Source organism: Galeopterus variegatus, unplaced genomic scaffold (assembly GCF_000696425.1).
Source record: "Galeopterus variegatus unplaced genomic scaffold, G_variegatus-3.0.2 Scaffold2590, whole genome shotgun sequence".
NCBI lineage: Eukaryota > Metazoa > Chordata > Mammalia > Dermoptera > Cynocephalidae > Galeopterus > Galeopterus variegatus.
Window position 1 is genome coordinate 117,398 of NW_007728701.1, and position 27,593 is coordinate 144,990.

Here is a 27,593-nt window from a genome sequence, read left to right on the forward strand (position 1 = left end):
TTTTTTTTTTTTCTTCTTTTTCTTTTTTTTTTGAAAAGATGACCGGTAAGGGGATCCTAACCCTTGACTTGGTGTTGTCAGCACCACGCTCCCACAAGTGAGCCAACTGGCCATCCCTATATGGGGATCTGAACCCGTGGTCCTGGTGCCATCAGCACCACACTTGCCCAAGTGAGCCACGGGCCAGTCCTGATAATTTGTGCTTTCTGACCAGTTCTCAAGTGTTACCGATGTTGCTGGCTTAGTGATACTTTGATAAACCACTGTCCTAGAGTACAAAGTACTTCAAAAAGTTTATGGAAAGATTCATATTATCATTTAATTCTATTTTTCCACGAACTTTTTGAAGTACCCTCGTATATGAAAACAAGGTTAATTCAAAATAGCCTACTTTTTCTAGATAATAAAAAATGATCAGAGTCAATGGTTTTTGACTTTCAGAAGCCATATATATATTTAAGTAAATAATTAAAAAACTTGCCTATGGGCCGGCCCGGTGGCGCACTGCTACAGTGCGCCACTTGGGAAGCGTGGCGGCGCTCCCGCCGAGGGTTCGGATCCCACGTACAGACCGGTTCCCACTCACTGGCTGAGCGAGGTGCAGGGAGCAACACGGAGGGTTGTGATCCCGTTGCCAGTCATGAAAAAAGACAAAAAGGAAAAAAAAAAAAAAAACTTGCCTATACTATGTTGAAATTGATGAGATTAAACAGGCAATAACCCAGTTTTAGCTAGTGAAATTGGAGAACACTCCTATAATTTTAAACTTCAAAGAAATTTAAATGCATCCTTACTTAGTAATTCTTTTTTTTTTTTTTGTCTTTTGTCTTTTTTCCGTGTCCAGCAACAGATTGCAACCCTCAGTGTTGCCCCCGTACCGGACCGGGGACCAGCAACGGGATCGCAACCCTCGGTGTTGCTCCCGTGCCTCGCTCAGCCAGTGAGCGGGAACCGGTCTGTATGTGGGATCCGAACCCTCGGGCGGGAGCACCGCCGCACTTCCCAAGCGGCGCACTATCCAGTGCGCCACCGGGCCGGCCCCTTACTTAGTAATTCTAACGAGAACTATTTTAAAATAGAATGAAATATCTTCACGTTACTGTAGGGTATCAACCTTAATGTTCGTTTTATTATTTGTGGTACAAATGCATAATCTTTCTTAAATGTTATTTTGTTTTCCTTTCTGTGATAATTTATTTAGACGAGGTTGAGTTAACTTCTGTCACCTTTTAAATCCTTCATATGTTTCTTCTTTTAGGAAAATGAAGCTGTTTTTCTTTTGGATGATAAATTCATAAATGAAATTAATTTGCTCTCAGGAAGGACAAAGAAGAAAATTCCTAGTCTGCAGCCTTTGTTGAAGGATGTTGTTGTCCTAACAACGTCCAATAATGGTTAAGTAATACTGATCTTTTCAAAATGCTAGATTAACTATATTAATAATTTATGGTAATATTAAGGAAAATATCAGATTGTTAGTATTGCATTTCATTTTTTTATTTGACTTCAAAATTCAAACTTTCTGAATTTATTCTGAGGCATTAATTAGATGAATGCACAAAGATGTACATGTAAGAATGTTCATTATAGTGCATTTCATTTTTGGAAACAGATGCCTGGCTGGCTGGGGTACTCACTACCGGGGAACTTTTCCTTTGGAACAAAGATCAAGATTGTTTGAAAACTATACAAGTAACTGAAAAGCCTAAGGAAATGATTAAAGCTACAATAGGTGGGAATTTTTTATTTATTTAAATCGGTTTAACTAGGAGAAATAGAAAAGAGGATGAAACATTTTTCTGTTACTACTATATTTTGAAAATTTATCTCTACATGTGTGTATGTATATCTGTATGTATATATATTTTTGTGTCTCTATGTATTTTTATATATATACTTCAAGTTGAATCTAGGTATCACAGATAAACATCACCAAAAATTTTATTTATATATATATATAAAAAGAAGAAGAAAAGTCTGGTGTGCTTAACATTTCTGTGGTAACAGTGGGTTCCTAATATCACATAGGTACTTGATAAATGTTATTCTTGTTTGTACGTTAAATTTATTACTAATGCCTTAAGTTTTAACAATCTGAATGGTAATATCATTTGGGTTTCTTATTGTGAGAATAGGTAAATTATGTATTTTCTTGGGGGGATTCAGACTTCAGAAGTTTAATTACTTTTTTTTTTTTTTTAAGCAAACTCTTTGCAACTGTACTTGTATGTATCTGGAAATGGGAAAAGAGTTCTGCTTGTAACACCTTCTGGATGCATATTGCTTTGGGAATATTTGGAATCAAAGAATATTTTATCTTCTAAAAGCCTTTCATTGGTGGGTCCGTGGTCCCAGATCATACCTGAAGAAGCAATTCTTTTGCCTTCCACTGAAGATAAAGAAGCTGTAGTGAATGCTGTTTTTATAAAAAATGAGGTAAAATCCATATCAAACTGGGTATTACAGTGGTTGAGATCTCAAACTGTAAGAACAGACACTCTGTGAAGCTATTTACTGAGAGTGTGTAATGACATAGCTATGTAACTCTAGCACCATTGTCATAGTAATTGTGAAATTATTGTATGGAAAATATTTTTATATTTCTTGGGTCACATTTTTAAAAAAAGTTTATTAAACCTGGTTTGAAATTAGAACTTCCTTCTTCTTTCCCTGTTTTAAAAACATAACTTGTTTTGAAGTTTAACAAGGTAAATTGGGGTGATATTAAATAAGACATTTAATTCCTAGGAAATAACAGATTCATTAACTAAAAAAAAAAAATTGTAATAGCTGTTTGTTTGTGTGTGTGTGTGTGTGTGTGTGTGTGTGTGTGTGTATATATATGCTGACATTTTATTACCCAATTCATTATTGTTAGAAATTGCATTTGGGGCCGGCCCGGTGGTGCACTGGATAGTGCGCTGCTTGGGAAGCACGGCGGCGCTCCCGCCCAAGGGTTCGGATCCCACATACAGACCGGTTCCCGCTCACTGGCTGAGCGAGGCGCGGGAGCAACGCCGAGGGTTGCGATCCAGTTGCCGGTCCCGCTCCGGTACGGGGGCGACACTGAGGGTTGCGATCCGATGCTGGACACGGAAAAAGACAAAAAAAAAAAAAAAAAAAAAGAAATTGCATTTGAAGTTTTATTGTCCCTCCTCTGGGGTGGTGCCCTATATTTAAATAATATAAAACTATAAAAGAAGAGAAAAATAAGTATATAAGAATATTTCTATCCCTGTATTGGCCAGCCACCAAATTATATATATACGTATTTCTAGTTATAGTCACAATGGCAATATTTGCTTAAGAGCATAAATTGCAATCAGATTTACCATTTGGGACCTTCTGCTGGCTCAAAAAGAATTACTTAGTCTTTAGCTCAATGTTAAGAATAAAAATACAGGGAAGGATCCCAATATTTTTCATTTATTTAAGATGAGAATTATATTTATATATTTTTTGTATCTTGATTTGTTTTCAGTTTAATTTTATACTAAAGTATATTAAATTTGTCAACAGTTATTTGGAGACTGCTGCCTCTGTTCATTTACTTTTTATTCTGGGGAATGTTTGAAGTTAATATTTCTAGCAGTTCGGTGGCATGAAAATGCATTTACACCTACAAGGTGAGGCAAATGTTTCCTTCATCCTTATTTTCTATCCCTTTTAAAACAGCATTATTTTTGGCCTATATATCCATAATAAGATTTGTAAATATTAATGTGAATTTCAATTTCTGAGGCTTTACAAACCCTTTTTTCCCATTTTTCATTTCTAAATATTTAATCTAGGAAGCTTTTTTTGTTTTTGTTTATTTCTCTTCTTGGAAGTGAGACCGTGTAAAAGATAATACAGGCTATGGTCATACTTGTCTCACTTAAGACTATAGAGATTATTTGGAAAATAATTTAGTTGAAATTTAAAAGGGGCATAGCTATGTGGATTTACTATTGTTCCTTTTAAATGCTAAAGTGTTTTTTAAAAATTAAAAATAGCTTTATTCTAAAAAGCAATAAAATTGGAAAAACACATAAAAAGCTTACAGTGCCTAAGTAAGGTTTAATAAAATGGCATGATTTGTTTTCTTTGCTTGCTTTATTTTTATGCCAACAGTACTTTATTAAGATATAATTTACATAGAGTAACATGAACAAATCTTAAGTGTGCAGCTAAATGGACTTTGATAAATATATACACCTGGGTAACCTCCATTCAGATCAAATGTGGGACATTGACGTTATCCCCAAAAGTTCCCTCTTCTCTACTTTTTTAATGCCTGTAAAAATGTTTGTTATTATGTAGAAATATGTTTATGTAAACCTTTAGTGGAAGCAGGTGTATTTTGGGTTGACTATGGAACATGGCTCTGTTAACAAAACTCTGATTTTGAACTTGTTTAACTAACTGGCAGCTGCTCTTTTATGCCTTGGATGAAACTTCTGAAAGGTCTCTAAGAGGCCCTCTAAATATATGTGCATATGTAGGAATTTAGGTGGACCCTCTAATTTTTTGTAATGAACTATATGTCAGTTTAAAAGTTACCATACTTCTTGTTTTCAATCATTTCATTACTTTCTTAGATCATTGCCATACCATGTTCATTGGGCACAACAAGACTGTCATCTGTGCAGTCTAATTCCTAAATGTGAATCAGTAAAGTCAAGAGGAGCTCTAATTTCTGCCTTTTCAAGAGACGGCCTTACTCTGGCAGTTACTCTTAATCAGAAAGATCCAAAGGTCAGTAAATATAAATCTGTGTTGGACAATATTATATGAAAGAGGGAGTTTACTGAAGTTTTGAAATGTCTTACTACTACTTTATGTTCTTTAAATTGGTGTTTTCTAATCCAACCTGACCAAATGTGGATTGGAAAAGTTATTTAAATTAGCTGCCATAATTTTGAAAAGTTGGCCTTTAGAAGTGAAAGAGGATAAGGGAAAAGGAGGAAAGAAGAGCAGAGTGGTAACTGATGTTCTTAAGGTGGAGTATAAAAGAGCAAAGGGATTTCGGGGGTGGGTCGATATCTCCTTGTCAGTTGGGAAAGACTCCCTACATAGTTTATTAATATAAATAATAGATCTCTAGGTCTCCAGAATTGTAAGTAATGATTACATAAAGTAATTTTAATGGTTTTGCTTTCTTTTTTCCTTTCTAGGCAACTCAGGTATTACTTATAAACACAGTGAATTTTATTACTCTTTGTGGTAGCCTTAAAGGATGTAGTAATAAGAATCCTGTGGTTCCAGCTACACTTATTAGGTAAGAACTCTTTTGTATTTCTAAATAACGTTTCTGTTTTCTTTTCCAGTAGTTTAACAAGTTTAAGGCTCTAATAGTTCATTTAGATGGAAAATGCAACTTACTTTCATGTTTGTGCTTGATAAATTCTAAAAGTTGCTTGATAAAAGGAAAGCCTTAAAATACTTTAAGGAAAGGTCTTGGTGGGTGAAAGATCCATGGACATATTTTTTTTCTCTTTCATTTCTTTCTGCATCTTCTTAGGAGGAGTGGAATAATGAGTAGGAAGAGAAATATTGGGCTTAATTGGAGAAGTTGAAATGAAAAACCTTCGGGATTGGGAAGATCATTATTAATATACGGAGGCCGGAGTGTTTATAGCCTCTTAAAAAAGTTGCCATCCTCTGCATATGGGTCAATAGAAACATAGGTGGTGATTTTGAATGGCACATGACCTAGCCCTAGGACCTGTGGGTTATAGAGTGGAAAGATTTCCTCTTGGGGCTCCTAACTTCCTTTTCTGAATACCTTCCCATGCTGTTCTCTGAATTTCCAGTTTTCAGCTCCATCCAGCCCTGCCTCCTTATTTTTTTCCCCTTCCCACAAGTTTCTTTCTAAAAGTATTACTGGTCTCAGATCAGTGGTCTGTTTGATTTACGGTGTCCACCATTTTCATGAGGAGGAGCTGCTTTTTGTTCTCATGAAACATTAATATGGCAGGTAGTTAAGGAGAAGTAACAGTGACAGCTTTGGGAAGAGGAAGAGTCTGCTGCTGAGTGGGATTCTAGCAAGCTCCAGAGAGGACAGGCATGGCCTTGAAATCTATCAGTAGATCTTGGTTGTGGACTCCAATAGGATTAAAGTTTATTCTGATTAAAATGTGAGTGACTAAAAAGCTCAACTCTTCAGGGAGTATTTTCACTTTCTGAATTGCTTATGAATCTAAAAAAATTTCTGATTGGAATATTGTTTGAGTAGATGTTAATGAGCAGATTTCTTTTTTTCAGGAGGTAGAATTCATGGAAAGTATGTGGCAGTTGACTACTATCCATTCTTTTGCCCTCATTTTTGAAATGTCTCACCCCTGCTTGGTGTAGCCTATTGTAAATTGTCAAAGACATTATAGAGTGTTCTTTCTAAACATATTGACTCTTGCTTTTTCTAGGTCCTACTGGGTAGGTGATATCAGCTGGACGCATGATAGTCTTTTTCTGGCTTGTATGTTAAAACGTGGCTCCCTGGTTTTATTGACCTGCCAAGGTGAATTGCTAACATTAATTACATTTGGCTGCTCTATAGAATTTGGGCCAGCAGAATTTATTCCTCTTCATCCACTAATAACATATAGGTGAGACAGTTGAATTGTTTTAATTTGTTTACAGAAGTTTTTCTCTTTTGGTGTTTCTTTTATTGTGTATTTTTAAAAAAATTTCATCTCTCAAATTGTCTTATGCTTTCTTTCAGTCTGTCATCTCAATATGTTTCTTATTTATAGTTTTTTTCTATTTCTTTTTGTGGCTTAATCCTGGTGAAAATTTGACATTGTGACTATGTAAGTATAAGTTATTTAAATATTCAGTAGCAGTAAAATAATTATCTTCTTTGATATAAAAGTTAATAAAAGTATGACATAGCATTTATTGTTTTAAAAGAATAGCACTTAGATAAATTAATAAGACACATGGATTTATTCACTTTTTTTCCAAAGGGAAACACTTGTGGGAAATGGATACAAGACTTTAGAATTGAACCATATTTTATTTTTAACTTTGAAATGAGGTAGCAGTTTGGCTTTGGAGTTAGATCAAGATTCAAATATTGGTTCTTCTACTTATTAGTTGTATGACTTCGGGTTATTCTTTAAGCCTCTATTTCTTTTACTGTGACATGAGGATGACAATCATTGTCTCTTAGGGTTGAGGGAATGAAGTAAGGTAATCCATAATTATAAATCACTTAGCACAGTTCTGGCATGAAGTGCTCAGTAAATATTTGTTGTTATTGATGTTGATGGTATTATATGTATTATATACACAGCTATTTACAAAACCAAATTGGAAAAGACCTTTGGAATTAATCTATTCTCTTTGCATTACACAAGGCAATCTGAGGTGGGCTATGTCCTTGATTATATCTAGCCAAAAGTGGTGCTTAGTTTTTAGCAATAGATAATTCTAATGGAAAAATTTGTCACTTCCTGCAGTGAGAGTATTTTTTCCTTACTTCTTATGGTCCAATTCATAATTGACTAGAATTTTCTTACATTCTCATATAAAATTAATATTTGGGGCCTTTCAAAATTTATTGCTTTTTTGTGATTACAAAAGTAATGCATATTCATTATTTTTAAAAATTTAAATTGAAAAATCAAATGTTATGAAACTAAGTGTAGAAAATGAAAGATTCTTGTAATCCTACATCTTAGTAGTAACGATTATTGTTTTAGTGTGTTGTCCTCCAAATTTTAAAAATATTTGCATAACATTTATAATAGTAGCAATATTAGTTTCTTTTCTAAAAACAAGATAATTTATATGATATATGCTGTTTACTCTCTTGTTTTTTTTATTTAACAGTGTCTTATACATTTTTCCATGTCAGGCATTATTTTTTAATGGTTCTACAGATTTCCGTGGTGTGTACATTCTATAATTAACCGACCTCTTATTGTTGGCCTTTTGGCTAATAAAAAAAAAAATCTGTATTTGAATAGTTTTCTAACCAGAAAAAAATTATATTTTAATGATTTGTTTGCTTTGTATTTATAGAGCCCCAAATGTAATGAACAATGATGTTAAGTACAGAATCAGTTATACCATAATAATAATGAATAAACACATTTATGTGGAAACTCAGTCAAATTTAGTCTTAAGCTGTAAAATTTTGCTCACTACCATCCTCTCCAAATGTCCTTTTTAATTTCTTTTCTTTCTCTTCCTTAATAACAAGTATACTAATAGCTTATAATTATATTCCTTTAAGTATACTTAAATATGTGGTAAGAAGGAAAGTTAACTATTTAACTCTTTACAGTAAAAATAAACTGCCTTAATTTTTTTCTGAAATAGGTTGTGTAGATTAAAAACATAATAGAGTAAATGCCACCATTCAAGAAAGAAATTTAAAAACATATAAACCTATACACGGTTTAGTCACTATGTTATGTTTTCCAGACGTAAACACATATTTAATATTTTTGTGTGTGTTTCATCAGCTTGCTTATTCATCATTCTCTAACTTTTGTTATTTTGCTTTTTCTTTGGAAAAATATGATTGTTGCCTTTAAGATATTTCTCTTACTGGTTCTTGAATTTTGATGTTTGTTTCTAGACCACAGCAGTTTACATTTCAAGATTCAAATAATTCTGTAGATTCATCAGCTTCTGATAGTGACCCTATGAGACAGAGATTTTCTATAAAAGCACACTCAAGGTTACCCTACCTCCTTGTTTCTGATGGATACATGGTCACAACCCTTCGATTTCTTGATAACCTGTCTCCATCAGTGCTCATGAGATCACTTCTACTTGATTCAACCCAAAGGCTTGAGAAAACATACCAAAGTGTGATATTGTCTAAGGTATAGTGCTTTTTGGTATTGTTGATAAAAGTTGCCTTCTTATTCTTCTAAATTTAAAATTATACTGATGGCAGTGCCCTTAAACTGTATACAGTTATCTATACAATTTTTAATAGTTTGTATAAGAATTACAGATAAAATTTTGCTCTTGGAAATTTTTCTGTCTTCCATAGCCAAAAGGCAAAGGGCTGAACTTGCAATCACTGGAATCCTTAAGGTCTAGCCTGTTAAAACACCAAGGAAATGAAAGTTCAGCTGATTCCACTGTCCCCAAATTCTTACAGGCAGAAGAAATAATGAAGTTAAATGAAAAAACAGATTTTCAGGTACTTAGTAGCAGTGTTTTATTTATTTGAGCAATTATGTATTGACTTTATTCCAATAAACATATTTCATTTCTGGTTAAAAGGAAGAGAAATTTGAGAACACTAAAGTGATTCTACTTGTGAGGTATCAAATAGTATTAAGTATAATTTTTTCCGTTACGTTTTAGGATTTTGAAGCAGAAGAAACTAACGAAGGCAAACACTTTCCAAACAACTTATTTCCTTTCTGGAACCAAAAAACTAATCCGCTGTTTAGTAGCGTCAAGGAGGGAAGATTGGAATTTGCATCTATGTTTGATACAATACGTGCAAAGGATGATACCGAGGAAACAGATGGAACCATTACAGAACTGCATTATATTCAGAAAAATCTACTTGCAGCATGGACTCTCGGAATTTCAAAAAATGTGACAGAAAAAAATTTAATGTTAAATTACACAGTAGTTTGTATCACTCATTTTTTCTGCATTCTTCAATTTGTAAAATATCCTTTCCCCAAACTTGATTTTTTTTTAAGCAAGAGCCCAAGACATAATGCATGGGTCCTTGGTATCTTTCAGCTTTTTCATCGGTGTTTATCAATCCAGTATTGGGATGTGAGATACAAACAAGATGTGGGACATTTGATAAAGCTGACTTCAAATACTATAAAGCTTTTGCTGACCCAGCAACAAAAGGGTCAGTTTTTCTCAGAGAAACTTTTAGCCTGTTTTTATTTACTGAAAATGGTAGCTGACAGTTTAAATGGTGTATACAGTCTTCAACCTGAAGTTATTTCAGCATCAACTGATGGAAGTAGAACAGCAGATCGAGACTCATTGGTGGTACCTATTTTTCAAATGTTTCGAGATGGTGTTTCTCAAGAAAACTGGTCTTGGAACTCATCTTTCAAGATTCGTCCTCAAGTAATAAATCTTGTTCAACAGCCAGGACACAGGTATAATTACTTACTTTAGTATTAGGATATCATTAACATTATGATTTTTTTTTTAAACTGAGATATAATTCCCATATTGTAAAATTCATGATTTTGAAGTGTACAGTTCGTGGTTTTTAGTTTATTTATAAGGTTGTGAAACTATTAGCACTAATTCCAGAATATTTTTGTCACCCTTTATAGATACTCTGCATTCTTTAGCACTCAGCATTGTAGATTTTATGTCATTTAAAAAACATTTAAGTACATATTTGAAAACATCATGTTGTACATGACAAATATATACAATTTTTATTTGTCCATTAAAAAAAAATTTTAGGATATATGCCAAGTGTTATACAACACACACCTTTTTTTAGTCTTGAGAAACCATGCTGTTTTCGAAATATTTGGTTTAGTAGTATAAAAAAATGACCACAGGTGCATAAAACATTTATGAAGATTTTTTTATAGATATTCATTTTTGGATCATTGGACTTTGTACTGTATTTAAATCTGATCAGTTTATATATATGTTATTACGTCAGTGAAGAATACAGGCAAAAAAATATGCCAAGAAGGGGGCTAAACTCATTCTCTACAGTGTGAAATTTGGTTTTGATGATTACCTAATTTTATGTGCAGATTGACTGTTCTTTGGAGAGTACTGTACAAAAAAACTTTATGGTATCAAGCACTATTAAGTCAAAGAGTTCATGAAGGTGACAGACCATTAACTGAAAAGGTGATACATGAAGAATCTACTGTCAAGTCGCTGTTATGTCATATACAGGCTAACTTACAGACTGCTGGAGATTGCTTAAACCAAACCTTAGAACTTAAATCTATCAATGGTCAGTATCTTATAATTTCACTTATAATAATATCTTATAATTTCACTTATAATATCACTTATAAGTGATATAGTTAATTGGGCTTTGATTTGTTAATTGGTTGCAATTTGTTTTTCAGAATAATTTCTGGCTGAGATGTATTCACTGAATTTTAAAACAAAGTACATTTTTATAAAGTAATGTAATTAACTATGTCTAATTAACTGTGTCTAATTAACTTTTATTGGTTAAAAACTTTCTAGGTGAAGAGTGTTTCCTATTAGGATCATATGAAAAGTCTGTTCAGCTTTGGAAGAAAGCTCTACAAGAAATCCAAGAGAAAGGTGGGGAGTGTTAAATAATACGTGCCATAACATTGGTAGGAACATATTTTAACTTGCTGCATAACTAAAAATTAATTCCAAATTTTAGAGTGCTTATGGTATCTTAATGCCCAAATTGAATACGTATTTTAGGCAACTTGACTGTCAGAAATATTTATTTAAAATTATTTTTAGTTTTGGAATTTGTAGCACCAATAATCTTTTTAGCGATCTATACATAAGTCTACTTGTGTCTTTCTTTTTGGTTAGTTATGAAACCTATGGTTAATTGTTAATAGGGGATAAAATGAGATTTAGATCTTTTTTTTTTTTTTTTAACGATCTTAAATAATGTGTTTTTTTGGTCAATTGGAGGGACCGCAAAACTTAAATGAGAAACTAGAGGTCAAATATTTCACCACCTTCTTATAAACTTAGAGAAACATGGAGTAATTTAACTTTAAGAATTTCCTAAAATTAAGTTGAACATATTGTTAAGTGTGGGCTACATGGAGTTTTTTTATTGGTGGCTGGCTGGTAGGGGGTTCCGAACCCTTGACTTTGGTGTTACAACACTGTGCTCTAACCAACTGAGCTAAATGGCCAGCCCCTACATGGAATTTTTGATAAGGATATAGAGGTGTGGGTTCTAGAAACTGGTAATAGCTTTTAGGATATAGGACTGAGGGTGTGGCTGAGATGACAGAGGTTCTCAGCTGGTTACCCTGGAGTTAGCCCTGACTACAACTACTACATGGTTAGATTTGACCAATTAAATCTGTTTTCTGAGTGCTGTGGCTTTGCATGTTTCATTTGTTTATCTACTAAACCAGTATTTATTGAGTTCCTGCTGTGTGCCCAGCACTGTACTCGTCACTAGGGACAACTGAAATAAACAGCTTTATCCTCAAGTTGCCCATAATCACCTTTCTCATTATGTTGTATGGTAGGTGCACGGGGAGTGTAGAAGAGCACTTCACGCAATCTGAGGCTGGAGTGCAAGCATCAGTCTGGGGAAAACCTGTAGGAATTGACATTTAAAATTGGGTAGAAATTGTCCAATTAAGGTAATGAGAATGGTTTAACAGAGGATATAGAATTCCAACAACACAAAGGCCTGAGAAAGCATGGCAATTTGGTAAGCTGCCGGTAGTTTACTAGGACTAGATTATGTGATATATGTACATAATATTGCTGAGGGGATGGTGAGAGCTAAGGTGAGAGGTAGAGAACAGATCAAGGAAGGTCTTGCATGGAGTACCAAGGAATTAAGATTTTTATCCTGAAGACAGTGAAGACACTTCAGGTAGGAAAGGGACCTGTTCGAGTAAATATAGGCCATTAGAAAGACCATTTTGGGACAGTGTGGAGGATCAATTGCAGGAGGGTGTTATAGGGATGTGGGTTTTACCTAGAAGCAAGAAAATCAGTCAGATGAGGGGGCTCTGAACCAAAAAGCAATATCAAGGATAATGGAGAATGGAGATCACAAATACAAGGAGTCTTCAAAAAGTTCATGGAAGGATTTGTATTATCTTTTGATTCCATTTTTCCATGAACTTTTTTAGGTATCCTCATATTTGACAGATATTTAATAGGTTTGAGAGTAGATTTGGAGAAAGAGGTCTAATACAGTTCTCAGATTTGGCTGTTGTTCAACTGGATGAAGAAGAGTGGCATTCAGTGAGATAGGAAGTCCTGGATGAATAAAAGTCTATAAAGAGTTCCATTGTGGACATTTCATTTAATTTCATTTCCAACTGTACCCGTTAGGAATGGCTTCTAGTAATGGAGATTGAAAGTAGCAGTGGCTTTAACAAGAAAGTTTATTTCTCTTCCTTATGAAAGGAGGCCAGAAGATGACAGTCTGGGGCTGATTTAGTGTTTCCATGGTATCATCAAGGACCCAGGTTCCTTTAGTTTTTCTCCTCTGTTGTCCTTAGGGGATTTCTTCCAATCTTAAGGCCATTACACTGGCTAAGATGGCTGCTGAAGCTCTAACAATCACATCTATATTCCAGGCAGCAGAGAGGAGGAAGGTGGGAGGGGCAAGAAAAATTGTATCTTCTAGCTGAGACACTTCTTTTTAAGCAGGTGTTCTGGAAATTCTACACAACATTATCTCTTGGTTCAGTCTTAGTCACATTTTCACATGGCTACATCTAGTGAAAAATTGTGATCTGTGTGCATTGTAACCCCAATAAAACTGGAATTCTTCTACTGAGGAAGAATGGAAAAGAGTCAGACAACCAGAAGTCTCAGTCCTAAATACCACTCAGATTTTTTTTTTTTTTTTTTTTTTGGCTGGCTGCTACAGGGATCCAAACCCTTGACCTTGGTGTTATAAGGCTGGGCTCTCACCAACTGAGCTAACCAGCCAGCCCACCTCAGATATTGAGGGCAGTTGTCAGAGCTCCTATTTAACTGGGTAGTTGCTGCTGCTGCTTCTTCAGGAAGTCTCTTTGATTATCTCTTTGATATATGTAAGGTTCCTTAGGGGTTTTGTGGCATGTTCCATTCTGTTTTATACCGTGTGTATTTGAGATAGCGGTCGTTAGTGGACCTTAGTGCTGAAGTCATGAGAATTTGCAACTCTTTTTTGGATTAAATATTAGCGATCCTAGGGCCTGATGAAAAAAAATAAATTTGTTTAGAATTTAAAATGAAAAAGAGCAAAGTATTGCCAGCCTGTTATTTTAAAAATCTTTTCTTGAAATATAAAACGGATATAGAAAACAGAAAAGTTTGCACATCATGAGTGTACAGCTTGATGAATTTTCACAAATTGCACAGTCTCATCCATCTAGCACTAGACCAAAAGCGTTAACGTGCTTTTAAGGTAAGATTAATTTCTTTCTGTTTCAGGAGGAAAAAGGACATGTTTTCTTCAGATGCGCTATTATCTTTCTCTCTTATACTGCCACCTCTATAGCTATAATTTAAATGATGCTCAAGGATTGTGTGATCAGCTAGTGAGAGAAATACTGAGATGGTCCCAACTACCTGTAAAAGAAAATGAAGATTGTTCAGGTATGCTTTTTAAAGCTCAGTGTTATCTAATCTTATTGATTTGTATTTATAAGTTTAAACGTGAAATTGCTTATCCATAAAAATTGGTTGTTCTGCCTCTGTGATAACTAAGTTATGTTGGATTTTGGCCTGTCAGCTTCTCAATAGCAATTTTGTTTTGTTTTTATCTTAGGATCCCCAGGGTTTAGCAGTAATTGCTTGCTGAACTCATATAATTCTTTTCTCACAGCCATGTTTATTAGACATAGTATCAGGTACCCAAGCGTTTTTCCTTAATGTATTTATATTTTCTTTAACTGTTGCTTTATATGGTTTAGAAAAGCCATGAAAATCACTTTCTGAGGTATTCTGGGTCTTTTTAAAAATATCTGTTTAAGGGACTGCAGAGTATCTGGATTGCCCTTTTTGAAAGAGGCATGTTTAAATTAAGCAATAACCAGAGGGAAAGATATATATGAATGAATACATAATATGTTTATAATCGTTATAGGGCGATAGACTCTTAGATGTGTACTATACATTTGAATGTGTCTGAAAGGCCCAGTGTATTAGAACTTAATAAATGGAGTCATTACCGACTTCATTCCTTATGGTTTCAACCACTATTTATAGATTTTTTTAATCTTGTGATTTTTATCTTTTAAAATTTTTGTGTTCATTATGTAGATAATACATATTCATTTTAGACAATTTTGAAAATATGGAAAAGTATGAAGAAAAAATCACTTATAAGTGCACTACTTTTTCATCTAGGGCTTTTTTTTAAAAAAGATGACTGGTAAGGGGATCTTAACCCTTGACTTGGTGTTGTCAGCATCAGCTCACCCAGTGAGCTAACTGGCCATCCCTATATGGGATCCAACGCCGGGGCCTTGGTGTTATCAGCACCACACTCTCCCATGGGCCGGCCCCATCTAGGGCTTTTTGACACATGTATATGTATATAATCAGAGCTGTATATTCTATTTTGTAATCTTTTAAAATTTAATATTATGATGAATATTTTCCAGTGTCGATAATATTCTTAAAAAAAAAATCCATTGAATGTTTTTCCCGTTATTGTACATTTGAGATTTTTGCCTCATATTTACTGTTTTAAATAACGCTGCACTGTACATAAATATTTGTGAGCATTACTAATAAATTCTTTAGGATAAATTCCTAGAAATGAGGTTACTGGACCAAAGAGTACTCATGGTTTAAGACCTTTTATTCCTGTTGTGAAATTACCCTCCAGAAAGGTCCACTAGCTGTGTGTGATTGAAAAACTTATACAGAGGGCTTTTTAAATGAATGACTATTTTTCATTTTTTCCAACAATATTATCCTTACATGATGTAACTTTGAAGATTAGTTGAACCTATTGTAATTTGTTTGTTTTAATTCTTAATGATGATTGTTTAAAATACATTAAGCATGTACTTACTGGGTGGGGGGTCCCCAAGACTACACCCCAAGCTTGATTCACTAGGAGCCTCACAGGATGTAATCATACTCATAGCTTTGATTTATTACAGTGAAAGAATACATAGCAAAATTGGCAAAGGGGAAAGGTGCATGGGGCGAAGTCTGGAGAAAACCAGGCAGAAGCTTCCAAGAATCCTCTCCTAGTAGAGTCACATAGGATGTGCCTAATTCTCCCAGCGAAGTTCTGATAACACATGTGAGATGTTGTATCCCAGGGAAGCTCATTAGAGACTCAGCACTCAGATTTTTTAACTGGGGGCTGGTCACATAGACTGTCTTCTCCCTAGCACATACTAAAAGTCCACATACCACTCTCAGAAAAGAGGTTCTCAGCATAAACCACGTTGTCTGAAAGTTTAAGCCCAGTGAGCCACTCTTATCAGTCTGGTAGAAATCCCCCCAAAATCCAAGTTCCCCGATGCCAGCCAAAGGCCAACCTTATAAGCAGGTATTTTAAGCAGTCAGTCCTGCTCTGTTAACTCTTTTCTTCACATCCACCTTACTAAATCATTGTATAAAATTATAATTTAATCTTTGTTGCATAAGCTTGCTGTTATTAACGTCATCACTGTGCTGTTTACAGAATTACCCTTTCAAAATTTTTTACCTCTGAGTTGATGCAGCTTTACTCTGCAACAGTATCCTTTTTAATCAGGTTGCTCCCTACTTAAGGGGTTTATTCCTGAGTTTTACTGAAACTCTTGATTTTGTATAATTCCGCAGTAACTTTTACTCAGTAGAAAAAATGTTTACCTATGTATTTTTAACATTATTGTGAAGAAATAGTACCCAAATGAAAAATATTGCTTGAAGGATAATAAAATTTCCTCAAGATCCCCTTTGTAAAAAGCAAACAAACCAGCAAACATTTATTAACACACTTTTGAACAGTTCCTAAGTGTATGTGCTCATAATTATGAACTAATCATTTTTGTTCTTATTGTCTTCAAGAAGTATGGATACCTGTCTTTTATAACTTAGCTTGTATAGGCCATGGGTACTCATCTCAGAAAAAAACATTTTAATTATAATTTTCTTCTTGTATAATGTTGAGAACTTAAATATTACTACTTTTTGATAGTTTGATCAGAATCTCCTTTGGTCATTTGCTGTGTCCCTTAGTTCCTGAGAAGTCTCACAGTGAGTCTGGACTCAGAGGAAATGTTCATCCTGAGGCAGCAATAACAGTTATCCAATCCATGGCTCGCTTCATGGCCGCCTACTTCACCAATCAGCTGCTTTGCATTTTGCCACCTCACAACGTGAATGTTCTTCCTCCACTTCATATAAAAACAGGTAATATATGCTAAATAATTTCCTCATCTTTCTTTTTGCATAAAATGTAATATTTAAAGTCATATTATACAGAGATTATTATTCTGTGGAAACAGTACTGTTCTAACATAGTGCCTGACATATAGAAGATGCTCAGTGATTATTTGGGTTTTCTTTGGTGGCTGGCTGGTGTGGAATCTGAACCTGTGACTTTGGTATTATAAGGCTGTGCTGTAACCAACTGAGCTAACTGGCCAGCCCTTACTGAATGACTATTTTTGAATGAACAGAACCTGAGAAAGGTAATTGCTTGGATTTGTTTTTATTGAACATGGATATTTTAAAATCACAAAAATTGGGAAAATGGATAATTATAAAGTTTCCTTTTTTTTTTTTTTATTTTTTTATTTGGGTGGCTGGCTGGTAAGGGGATCTGAACCCTTGACCTTTGTGTTATAACACTGCACTCTAACTGAGCTAACCGACCAGCCCAGTTTCCGTTTTTTTTTTATTTTGTTTATTTTTTTTTAAAAGATGACCGGTAAGGGGATCTTAACCCCTGGCTTAGTGTTGTCAGCACCACACTCAACCAGCGAGCTAACTGGCCATCCCTATATAGGATCCAAACCCATGGCCTTGGTGTTATCAGCACCGCGCTCTCCCGAGTGAGCCACAGGCCGGCCCCCAGATTGCATTTTTAAAGTGAAAGAGTTGCTGTGTTCATATACATAAAAATGTGGAAATTTAAGAAATTTTGAGTCTGCTAATTTTTTAATTTTTAAAAAATGTATTAATATTATTAGTTTTTTACCTTCTAAGATATTGTTGCTGAGCAGTTGGGGGTAGGGAGAAAAGGAAAGGGGGAGGGAAATAGGGTGGGAGGAGGAGGAAGGATGGGGAGCATGGTTGAGGCCCATTGTACCCGCCTCATTCTGGCAGGGGAGACCAGGGGGTTTCCAGTGGCAGCTCAGTCATTGCTGGGCTGGTTGCAGATGTGGGGGCATGGCTGAGGCCCTCAGTCCCCTATTGCCCTGTCTTGGGAACCTGGGGTGCTTTTGGCGGCAGCTCGGTGGTTGTTGCTGGGCTGGTTGTGGATGTTGGGGGGGCTTGGCTGAGGCCCACGGCCCTCCCCTCTCCCTGGCTTGGGAGCCCAGGGGGTGTCCTGTCCTTGTAGGTTTTATAGGTGTTTTTTGTTGGTGTTAGAACTTTCTGGTTAATATCAAACTTTGTTTCTGATCTGTGGGTGTTTGTTTTTCTTTCAGTTCTGTGTTGGATAATTTGCTTTTCCTTCCACTTAAACTCTGCACTGGAACTAATATATTGTCCTTTGGTTATTTCTAAAATGGGGGAACTTCCTAAGGGAACCAGCACTTGAGCCCTGTGGTTGAGCTAAATTGCTGCTTTGTTGCTGACTCCTTGGGGAAGGCTTTTTGTGCAGCTCAGGTTTTAATTGTTGACCTTGTAAGCACTTCCGGGTCTCATGAGGTCTGGTACACCTGGGTTATGTGGAAACTCTGCTCTGGGCCTGAGTCTATTCAGCAAACTGCACCTCCTACAGTTCTATATTCCTGACGAGTCTCCACTGAATGGGCCTATGCTGATTAGAGGGCAGATCAGCTGTCCATGCTGTGCCCCAGTGTTCCCTGGGTGGCCTGTCTCCCCAACTGCCTGCACTCCAAACACTTCCCATAGGACAGGCCATGCACCACTCCCTTGCAATGGCTCACCAACCTCTAGTGGCTCCTTTTTTCAGTTGTCTTTGGCTCCTTGCTCCTGTGTGGGTCCATGGGAACCCTGTTAATAATCTTGCTGGCCTGGAGGTTAGCAAGGCCCTCTTCTCCCCTGCCACCTCCAAGCAACTTCATAGGAAGAGTACAGCTGCAGCTTTTGCCAGCTCTTTCTCTGTGTGCTCAGCAGCTCCAGCCTTAAAGTGGTCTGGGCTCGAAATGGTTGGAGCGGTCCTTTTTTCTGTCATCCCGGCTGCTTCTGCCTTCATGAACTCCATAGGTCTCTTCTCCTCTTGCCCTGAACTCTAGTGGCCCCAGCTTGGCTGTCGTTGGTTTTTAATAGTTGTAAATTGGTTGTTTTGTGGGAGAGAGTGATGCTGGGGACTGTCTTTTCCACCATCTTGACTGGAAGCCCCTTGAGTTGGCTAATTTAGAGTTTAGTTTTTTGGTTTTTTTTTTTTTTTTCTTTATGGCTGGCCGGTATGGGAATCCGAACCCTTGACCTTGGTGTTATAACACTGTGTTCTAACCAACTGAGCTAACTGGCCAGCTGTAGAATTTAATTTTATTTAGACCGTTTACTTTTATAATTTTATTTGGACCATTTACTTTTTTCTATTTAATCATTTCATTAATACAGTCAAAGTGCACCTAATTCTGTACTAGATAACTGCCGTGCTTTCATGGAGATAAACAAATACATAAACTTCTATGATGTTTATTCATTCTACTAATATTTTCATTCTACTAATATTTATTAAGTGCCTGCTATGTGCTAGGCAGTGTTCTAGCTGCTGCAAATATATTAGCTTGCACCACATGAAATTGGTAATATGAAAACACTCATAGGTTTTTGTTTTTTGAACATGTGAAACAGATTTATCCTAACTGCCATGACCAAAATAGAGTACCTGCTATTTTATGAAGTTTACATCCAATAGATTGAGACAGAAAATTAAATAAATGAATACTTAAATTAGATATGCCAAATGGTGATAATTATGTGTTAATTGTTAAAATAGAGTAATGCAGTATGACTGAGTTACTGTTTCAGATTGGGAATTTAGGGAGGTGCTGTCTGAGAAGGTGAAATTTAAGCTGAACTCTTAACAAGGAAGAGCCTTAGACGCATCAGTACATAGAGCATTCTAACCTGAGCTGGTGCAGAAGCCCAGGACAAGAACAAGCTTGACGTGTTTGAGAAACTGAAAGACTGGCGTGGTTGTAGACTAGAGGATGAGGTGGAGAGTAATAGGAAATGCAGTCAGAAAAGGGGCCAGTTGATGTGAGCCACAGTAAGGAATCTGAGTTTTATTTTAAGTGTAATGGGAAGTTATTGGAGGGCTTTAAGCAGGAGATAACATGAACTGATACATGTGTGCAAGGCACACATAGGTTAGAGTAGTGCAAGTTGTAATGTAATTAGAAGTTTAACAGAGGCAGCAACAAGTGGTCAGCAAATGTAATCAATCATAGAACCATGGATTTTGAACTATGCATGCAGACTCATGTTCTGTGGTTGTCTCCTGATGGGGGTAGGAATGGAGAATTACCCTCACCCACTTGGACTGCTTCAACTGTAGTCTCACCTGGGGTTCTTCAGGAGGTTCTGGGTCCCTGGAAAGTCATGTGCATGAGGTAGGATCAGAAGGGGTTCTCTAGTGGTTCGTTTTCTTTGCTTTCTTGGCAAAGAAGAGGAGTTGGTCCTGACCTGATTATGGCTTCTCTTAGGGAGCTGGTGGGAACAGAGAAATAGATGCCTCAGTTTCTTCCAGGATCTGGACCACTCCGCTGTCTCCCTTCCCCATGTTCTTTTCTACTTGGTTAGACCTCAGACGCAACTGCCTCTCTGTGCCTGTTCTCTCTGAGTACAGCCTGTGCTCCTTTCTCTTATCTTTATGCTTCTTTCTAAGTCTGTCAGATGCTTTCAAAGTTCATCCATCTTGTGGCATGTATCAGTACTTCATTCTTTTTCATGGCTGAAAAACATCTATTTGTCAGTTGATGGATTTTTTTTTCTTTCACCATTTGTTTTTTGTTTTTTTGTTTTTTTTGGCAGCTGGCTGGTAGGGAGATCCAAACCCTTGACCTTGATGTTAACACTGTGCTCTAACCAACTGAGCTAACCAGCCAGCCTGACTCTCAGATGTATATGACTTATTTCCTTGTACATTTGACATGTTTGTTATTATTACAGTGGTTTTATATTCAAACTCTTCTTGTCATAACCTAGGTCTGTATCACTTGTATTCCCTATTTTTGGTACTTATGTTTTCTGATAACAAATAATACCCTTAATCCATATTATTTTACTGATGAAGAAGACATGTAGTACACACTACACACATTTGGTTTTCAGAAAAAATTTTTTAAAAAGGTAAAATCCTAGTACGTAGAATTTCTTGTGTGTGTTTTTTTTAATCCAATATTTACAGGACTTTTACTGTTTGCTCATGATCCTTATCTTTACAGATCTCTTTATGTACCTAAGGAAGACTGATCTTTATCGCATTCTAGAAAGGCGATAGAATTTTTGAATTGTTGTTGGACAGATTCATAAACACTTATAAAAGTAAAGAGACACACCTTTCTATTCCCCATGTAAATATCTTCCCAATGAGAGGTGAGGGTGAGTGAGAAGGATTTTACACTCTCTTCCTATGTGCAAGATTGTGATTATTAAAAATTTAAATATCTGAATTTTGTATACACGCTCTAATTCCTTTAGTTTCCAAGTACAGTAGTACCGCCTTATCTGTGCGGCATATGTTCCAAGATCCGCTGTGGATGCCTGAAACCACAGATAGTTTTCGACCCTATTTATACTATGTTTTTTCCTATACTTATGTGCCTATGATGAAGTGTAATTTATAAATTAGGTACAGTAAGAGATTAACAACAATAATAATGAAATAAAACAATTATAACAATACATTGTAATAGAAGTTTTGTGAATGTGGTCTGTCTCTCCCTCAAAATATCTTATTATACTGTATTTACCTATTTATGGACCTCAGTTGACTATGCGTGCCTAACAGGAACTGTGGATAAGGGGGGATTACAGTATCATGAAAAATAAAATCAGCAGCCTTAACTTAGCATAAATTTCATGTCAGTTTTCTTAATCAGAACTAATGGCAGAATATGTTGAGGATTTGAGTAGTTTATTTGGCGTGATGTTTAAAAAGTCGTAAACTTTTTTACTGTCTGGAAATTAGTAAAATTTTCAAAAAATTAAATCATTCAAGTTATTTTAATAGTATAGTTCCTTGCTCATTCTAAATAAAAAATGGGAAAAATTTAGTCAATCTCCTGGCTCTTTTGCTTATGCAGAATCAGGCATTTCAGTGATTGAAAAAATTTTTGTTTTTATGCAGATGTGTTTGTCAAAGAGCTAAAATATTATTATTTTTTTTTGGTGGCTGGCTGGTATGAGGATCTGAACCTTTGACCTTGGTGTTATAACACTGTGCTCTAGCCAACTGAGCTAACTGGACAGCCTTGAAAGAGCTACAAAGTTTTGGTGCTTTCATGTATAGGTATAGTGCTTATATATATATATAGGTGTATAAGCATATATAGTGCTTCACATGACCTATAGCCTATGTAGGTCATGTAAAAAGCTAATCATTTCGGGCCAGCCCGTGGCTCACTTGGGAGAGTGCGGTGCTGATAACACCAAGGCCCCGGGTTCGGATCCCATATAGGGATGGCCATTTGGCTCACTGGGTGAGCGTGGTGCTGACAACACCAAGTCAAGGGTTAAGATCCCCTTACCGGTCATCTTTAAAAAAAAAAAAAAAAAAAAAAACTAATCATTTCATTTCAAGGAGCAGAAACCTATCTATGTCACTTACCACTTTTATTTTGAGAAAATGAGTGAAAATCCTATTGACGTGTATTTTTTTAATAACATGTTTGTTATTGTATTTTCAAGTTGATTTATCAAGGTACTTTAATTAGAGAAAGAAGGCTGGGTGGAAGGATATTACATCTTTGTATTAAATCCCAAACCAGACTGGAATCTTGTCATTTAGTCAGGATTAGTAGGATTAGTGAAAATCATACTTTACACTGTTTTTTTTCTTTTGTGGTGGCTAGCCAGAATGGGGATCTGAACCCTTGACCTGGGTGTTGTCAGCACCACGTTGTATCAAGTGAGCTAACCAGCCAGCCCTATACTTTCTACTCTCTAATGAACACTAATATATTAAGCACTTAATATGCTTGAGTATTACCTCAAATTAGCTTTTTATTGTATGACACTATGGGTAATGCAAAGTCAGATAAAATGCAGGCTCTGCTCTCCAAATTGCATAATCTAGTATGAGGAATAGGCATATATTTCTGAGCAGCCCACAGTAATAAATTGTACATTGTGACCAAGTACATATAAATGTGTATGTGTATGTACATGTTATCTGATAGAAAAGTTTCATTAAACAGTATTTCCTTTATTTTGTGTAATGCACTCTGATACTCTCTGTTCTGTTTTCATTTCTATTCTGTTCTGTTGCATTTTTTAAGAATGCTGGTGTTTGTTTCATGATCCACTAATGAGGCACATTCTCTAGGGTTAAAAACTACTCTAGAGTATGTTAAGTATTATTTTAGCCTATTTTTTATGTATCTTCCTTGTTGTGGTTTTGTGTAGAAGATATTAATTGAAGAGATAATATGAGAGTACTTCAAAAAGTTCATGGAAAATCATATTCTGCCAGGAGAGAAGACTGTTGTCTATGAACCAAAAAGCAGGTCCTCATTAGACAACAAGTCTGCCGGTGCCTTGATCTTGGACTTCCCAGCCTCCAGAATTGAGAAATAAATGTTTGTTGTTTATGCCAAGAAAAAAAAAAAAGTTCATGTAAAGATTTGTATTATCTTTCAATTCTGTATTTCCATGAAGTTTTGAAGTACCTGCGTATAACCCTGTAAGGAGGCGTGAGTTTGAGCATATGCTATTGTAATACCTATTTCCTTTAATTTACTCACAGAGCAGTCCCTTCGACTTATTCCTCTGCAACACTCTAAGGTGGCCAGTGTTGTTAGAGATCAGAATCTCTCTAATGTGTGGACAGTTGAATATGCCCTTGAATTATTATTTATTGGTGGCCTGGTTCCAGAGGCTGTGTGGTTGGCACATAAACTCGGAGACTGGAAGACATCTGTTTCAATTGGTGTGGCCTTCCAACTGTTCTGTAAGCAAGATAGCAATTTCATGAGGTATGTATTTTAGACAAGCTTAAGTTAACATATAATATAATAGTATCATCTAAAGTACTTTATATTTCTCTGATTGCTGGTATTTACATATTATGTGGGATCCTTAGTTCAAAATTGTCCAATAGAACTTTCTTCAGTGATAAAAATGTTCTATATGTGCTGTACAGTATAGTAGCCACTAGCCACAATTAACTACTGAGCACTTAAGATGTGGCTAGTGAGGCCAAAGAATTAGATATTCAGTTTAATTTTAATTAATTTAAGTGTAAATAGCCACATGCAGTTAGTGGTTACTGTGTTGGACAGTTCAGTGGCTTATTTATTTGTATTAAAATGTTTATTTAGCACATTTATGTGTTAATGCTTTCAAAGGGCTTATAGTCAATGGGAGAGTTTATCTGTCTCAAATAGTGTTTAAGTTTTAAGCTAATTAAACTAACCTCTGATTTTAGCTTTTCTGAATATTATGTCACTGTTGTGTCTTTTATACATTTTTTGATTCAATAATTTAACATATTTATTAAGTAACTGCTCTGTACCAAGCTCTATGCCAGGTATTTTAGTGAATATAAACTTAAATGGCACATGGTTGAAAATAGGACAAGACATTATTAGAATTTACATAGCATGGTAAGAAAAGTGCCGGTGGTACAGTGGGGAGAGTGATGTATCAAGTGGAGGAAAGGCAGGAAATACTTTATTTAGGAGATGTCATTTGAGATGGGCATTGAAGGGTAGGTAGTATTTTGACAAACTGATTTGAGAGGGAGAGAACATTCCAAGCATGAGCAAAGGTATTTGGCAAAATACAAGTTTTGGTTCAGTTTGGGTAGAGTACATATGTAGGGCAGCAGTAGGAAATAAGAACAGGGAAATATATTACGATCATAATCATGGAGGGCCTTAATGGAATATTTCCTCGAATATTTCATTTTTAAAGTAGGATGAGTAAAGAAAGTGAATTCCATTGTTTATTACAATTTCATGTATAGTTCCTGATGTCTGGAATATTTCCTTTTTTTGAAATTTGGATTTATTTTCATTAATTTGATGTCATTTCAGGTCCAAGAAAAAGAGTCTGAATCTACCATTAAATATGACTCCAGCACAGATTTTCCAGGAAAAACTGCAGTGCTTTTTAGGGCAGCCAGCTTCTTTGGAAGGGAAAAATGAAATAGTTTCAAAATATAAACAATTTACAGGTGTGTTACCTATGTAAGGTCTGACACATGTATCAAGCTAATATAAACCTTATGGTATTTTAAAAGCCTTGTATATATCTACAAATGTATTCATACTTTGAAATAAACCTATCAAAAATAAAAGTATGGGCCGGCCTGTGGCTCACTCGGTAGAGTGCGGTGTTGATGACACCAAGGCCACGGGTTCGGATCCCATATATGGGATGGCCGGTTTGCTCACTGGCTGAGCGTGGTGCTGACAACACCAAGCCAAGGGTTGAGATCCCCTTACCGGTCATCTTTTAAAAAAAATAAATAAATAAAAAAAATAAAAGTATGGTATTTATACTTAATCATGAGAATATCCAAAACTAATGCCAGGTCAAAACATAGGAATTAATAACTGTGAACGGTTTTCTGATTTTCCAGACATACCTTTATACTAATTGTATTTTGCTATATATGAATCATTTCTTTTGCAGCCATAGAATCACAGAATCTCAAACCTGAAAGGTTACTTAGAAGTGATTTAGTTCAACTCTTACCTAGTGCGTAAATCATAGTCTGTTTTTTTTAATTCGAAAAGTTCAAAGTGGTATTACAGAATGAAAAATAATATGTGTATTACACTTATCTAGGAATTCTATAAAATTTGTCTGTTTTACAGATGGAGAAATTTTTTTATAAAGTAACGAAATGAGTTAAAGTCATATATTTAATGAAAAACCAGGACAACTGTGAGGCCCTTGTGTTTTTATTAGTGCTTTACTCCATTAAGAAGTGAGGCTTCTAACTCTAGATTCCTATGACTTATAACTGTTCTTTCTTGAGAGAACCCATAATACTTGGACCCTTGACAGTAAAACTTTCTTTGATAATTCTCTGTCCAGTTCCTTTTTTTCCCTAAATTAATGAAAAGATAATGTTATTACATAAAAGTTGGATTTAGGAAAAAGGGACTAAAAAAATCCCCAAACTGAATTTCCAGTTCTGGCAGTATATTGTTTTAGATGATCTCCCACAATAAATACATGAATAAAATGTGTTTTAGATAAAATAAAAAAACTATCCATTTAAAGGCCATACTTTCCAGAAAGTATGGGAAATTTCCGGAGGTCAGAAACAAAGAGTAAATAAAAACTGAAAGGAGTCCACTCTGAGGTATTACCCAAGAGAAATGAAAACAGGCCCGCCCCAGAATTCATACATGAATGTTCACAGTGTTACTGGACCAGATATGACAGGTCCTTGGGACTCAGAGTCATAGAAATGAACACTGAACCCACTCTATGGTTGAGCAAGCAAGGTTTATTGAGAGAGAGCTCATGCACAAGGGAGCCAACACAGAAGGGAAGTGTTGCTCTCTAAGCATTTAGTGTGAGGGTTTTTTAAACCAAAAAGTGGGGTGAGGGGCTTGGGAAAGGTGAGGATCCTGGTGTCATGATTGGGGTTAGTTGGTGACAAGGCATTCTGTTTTCATCCTGAGCAGGTGGGAGCTGATGGTTATCCTCCTCTGCCAGCGCATCATTGTCCTCTTGATGCCTGTAAAAGAATGCTTACACAAAGGGGTTAAGCAACCTTGGGTAATGACATGTTTGTGGGAAGGGGCTTATTTTTAATCCCTGCCCTCCCTGGTGTTTCCTGGAATAAGGTGTGGTCTATTGCCCCTGGGACCTCTGCTATATTTCTGACATGTAGACCACTGCTGGGTTCTTGGTGTAGACAACAAAATGGAGTCTGTCCTGTTAGCCCTATCCTTAATCCTGCCTCAGTAGGAGCTATTTCATAATAGCCAAAAATTGAAAACACCCCAAATGTTCATGAACAAGCGAATGGATAAACGAATTATGATATATCTGTAAAATGGTATAATAAATAATAAAGAGGAGCAAACTACTGATAATTTGACAACAGAGATGAATTGCAGAACCATTATGCTATATGAAGAAGTCAGAAACAGGTACTACATACTGTGTGATTCCATTTATGTAGCATTCTATAAAAAACTACAGATGCAGGAAACAGATCAGTGGTTGCCGGGGCTAAAGGGGGAATTGACTGCAAAGGGGCATAAGAGAACTTCTTGGTGTGATGGAAATGTTCTTATAGGCCTGTATAGATTTGGTCAAGTTCATTGAACTATATACTTTGAAAAGGGTGAATTTTATTGTATGTAAATTTTGCCTCAGTAAACCTGATTTAAAAACAAAAAGCTCAGGCTGGCCAGTTAGCTCACTTGGTTAGACTGTGGTGCTGATAACACCAAGGTCAAGGTTTCTTATCCCCTTACCACTGGCCACCAGGACAAACAAACAAAAAGCAAAAACAAAAAAAACCTTTAAAAACAAAAAACTCAATAGATGGTTAAAATTATTAGGCCAGTTTGAGCCAATTAGTGAACTGGAAGATGAATCTGAGCGCTTGTCACACGTGTGCATGCGTGCGCTCTCTATGCACTATATATATATATATA

At 35.8% G+C, this 27,593-nt stretch overlaps 1 protein-coding gene across 1 annotated transcript in view; it reads left to right on the plus strand.

The window, feature by feature from the left end:
* LOC103598371 (chromosome unknown open reading frame, human C5orf42) overlaps positions 1-27,593 on the plus strand; it is a 115,239-nt gene that overhangs the window by 6,225 nt on the left and 81,421 nt on the right. The window contains 16 exon segments of the mRNA XM_008582361.1: positions 1,259-1,394; positions 1,613-1,732; positions 2,204-2,436; positions 3,520-3,626; positions 4,581-4,737; positions 5,157-5,260; positions 6,405-6,587; positions 8,570-8,819; positions 8,993-9,145; positions 9,313-10,082; positions 10,707-10,915; positions 11,158-11,238; positions 14,083-14,247; positions 16,837-17,010; positions 23,711-23,939; positions 25,002-25,141. Coding sequence (XP_008580583.1) covers positions 1,259-1,394; positions 1,613-1,732; positions 2,204-2,436; positions 3,520-3,626; positions 4,581-4,737; positions 5,157-5,260; positions 6,405-6,587; positions 8,570-8,819; positions 8,993-9,145; positions 9,313-10,082; positions 10,707-10,915; positions 11,158-11,238; positions 14,083-14,247; positions 16,837-17,010; positions 23,711-23,939; positions 25,002-25,141 — 3,211 coding nt within the window.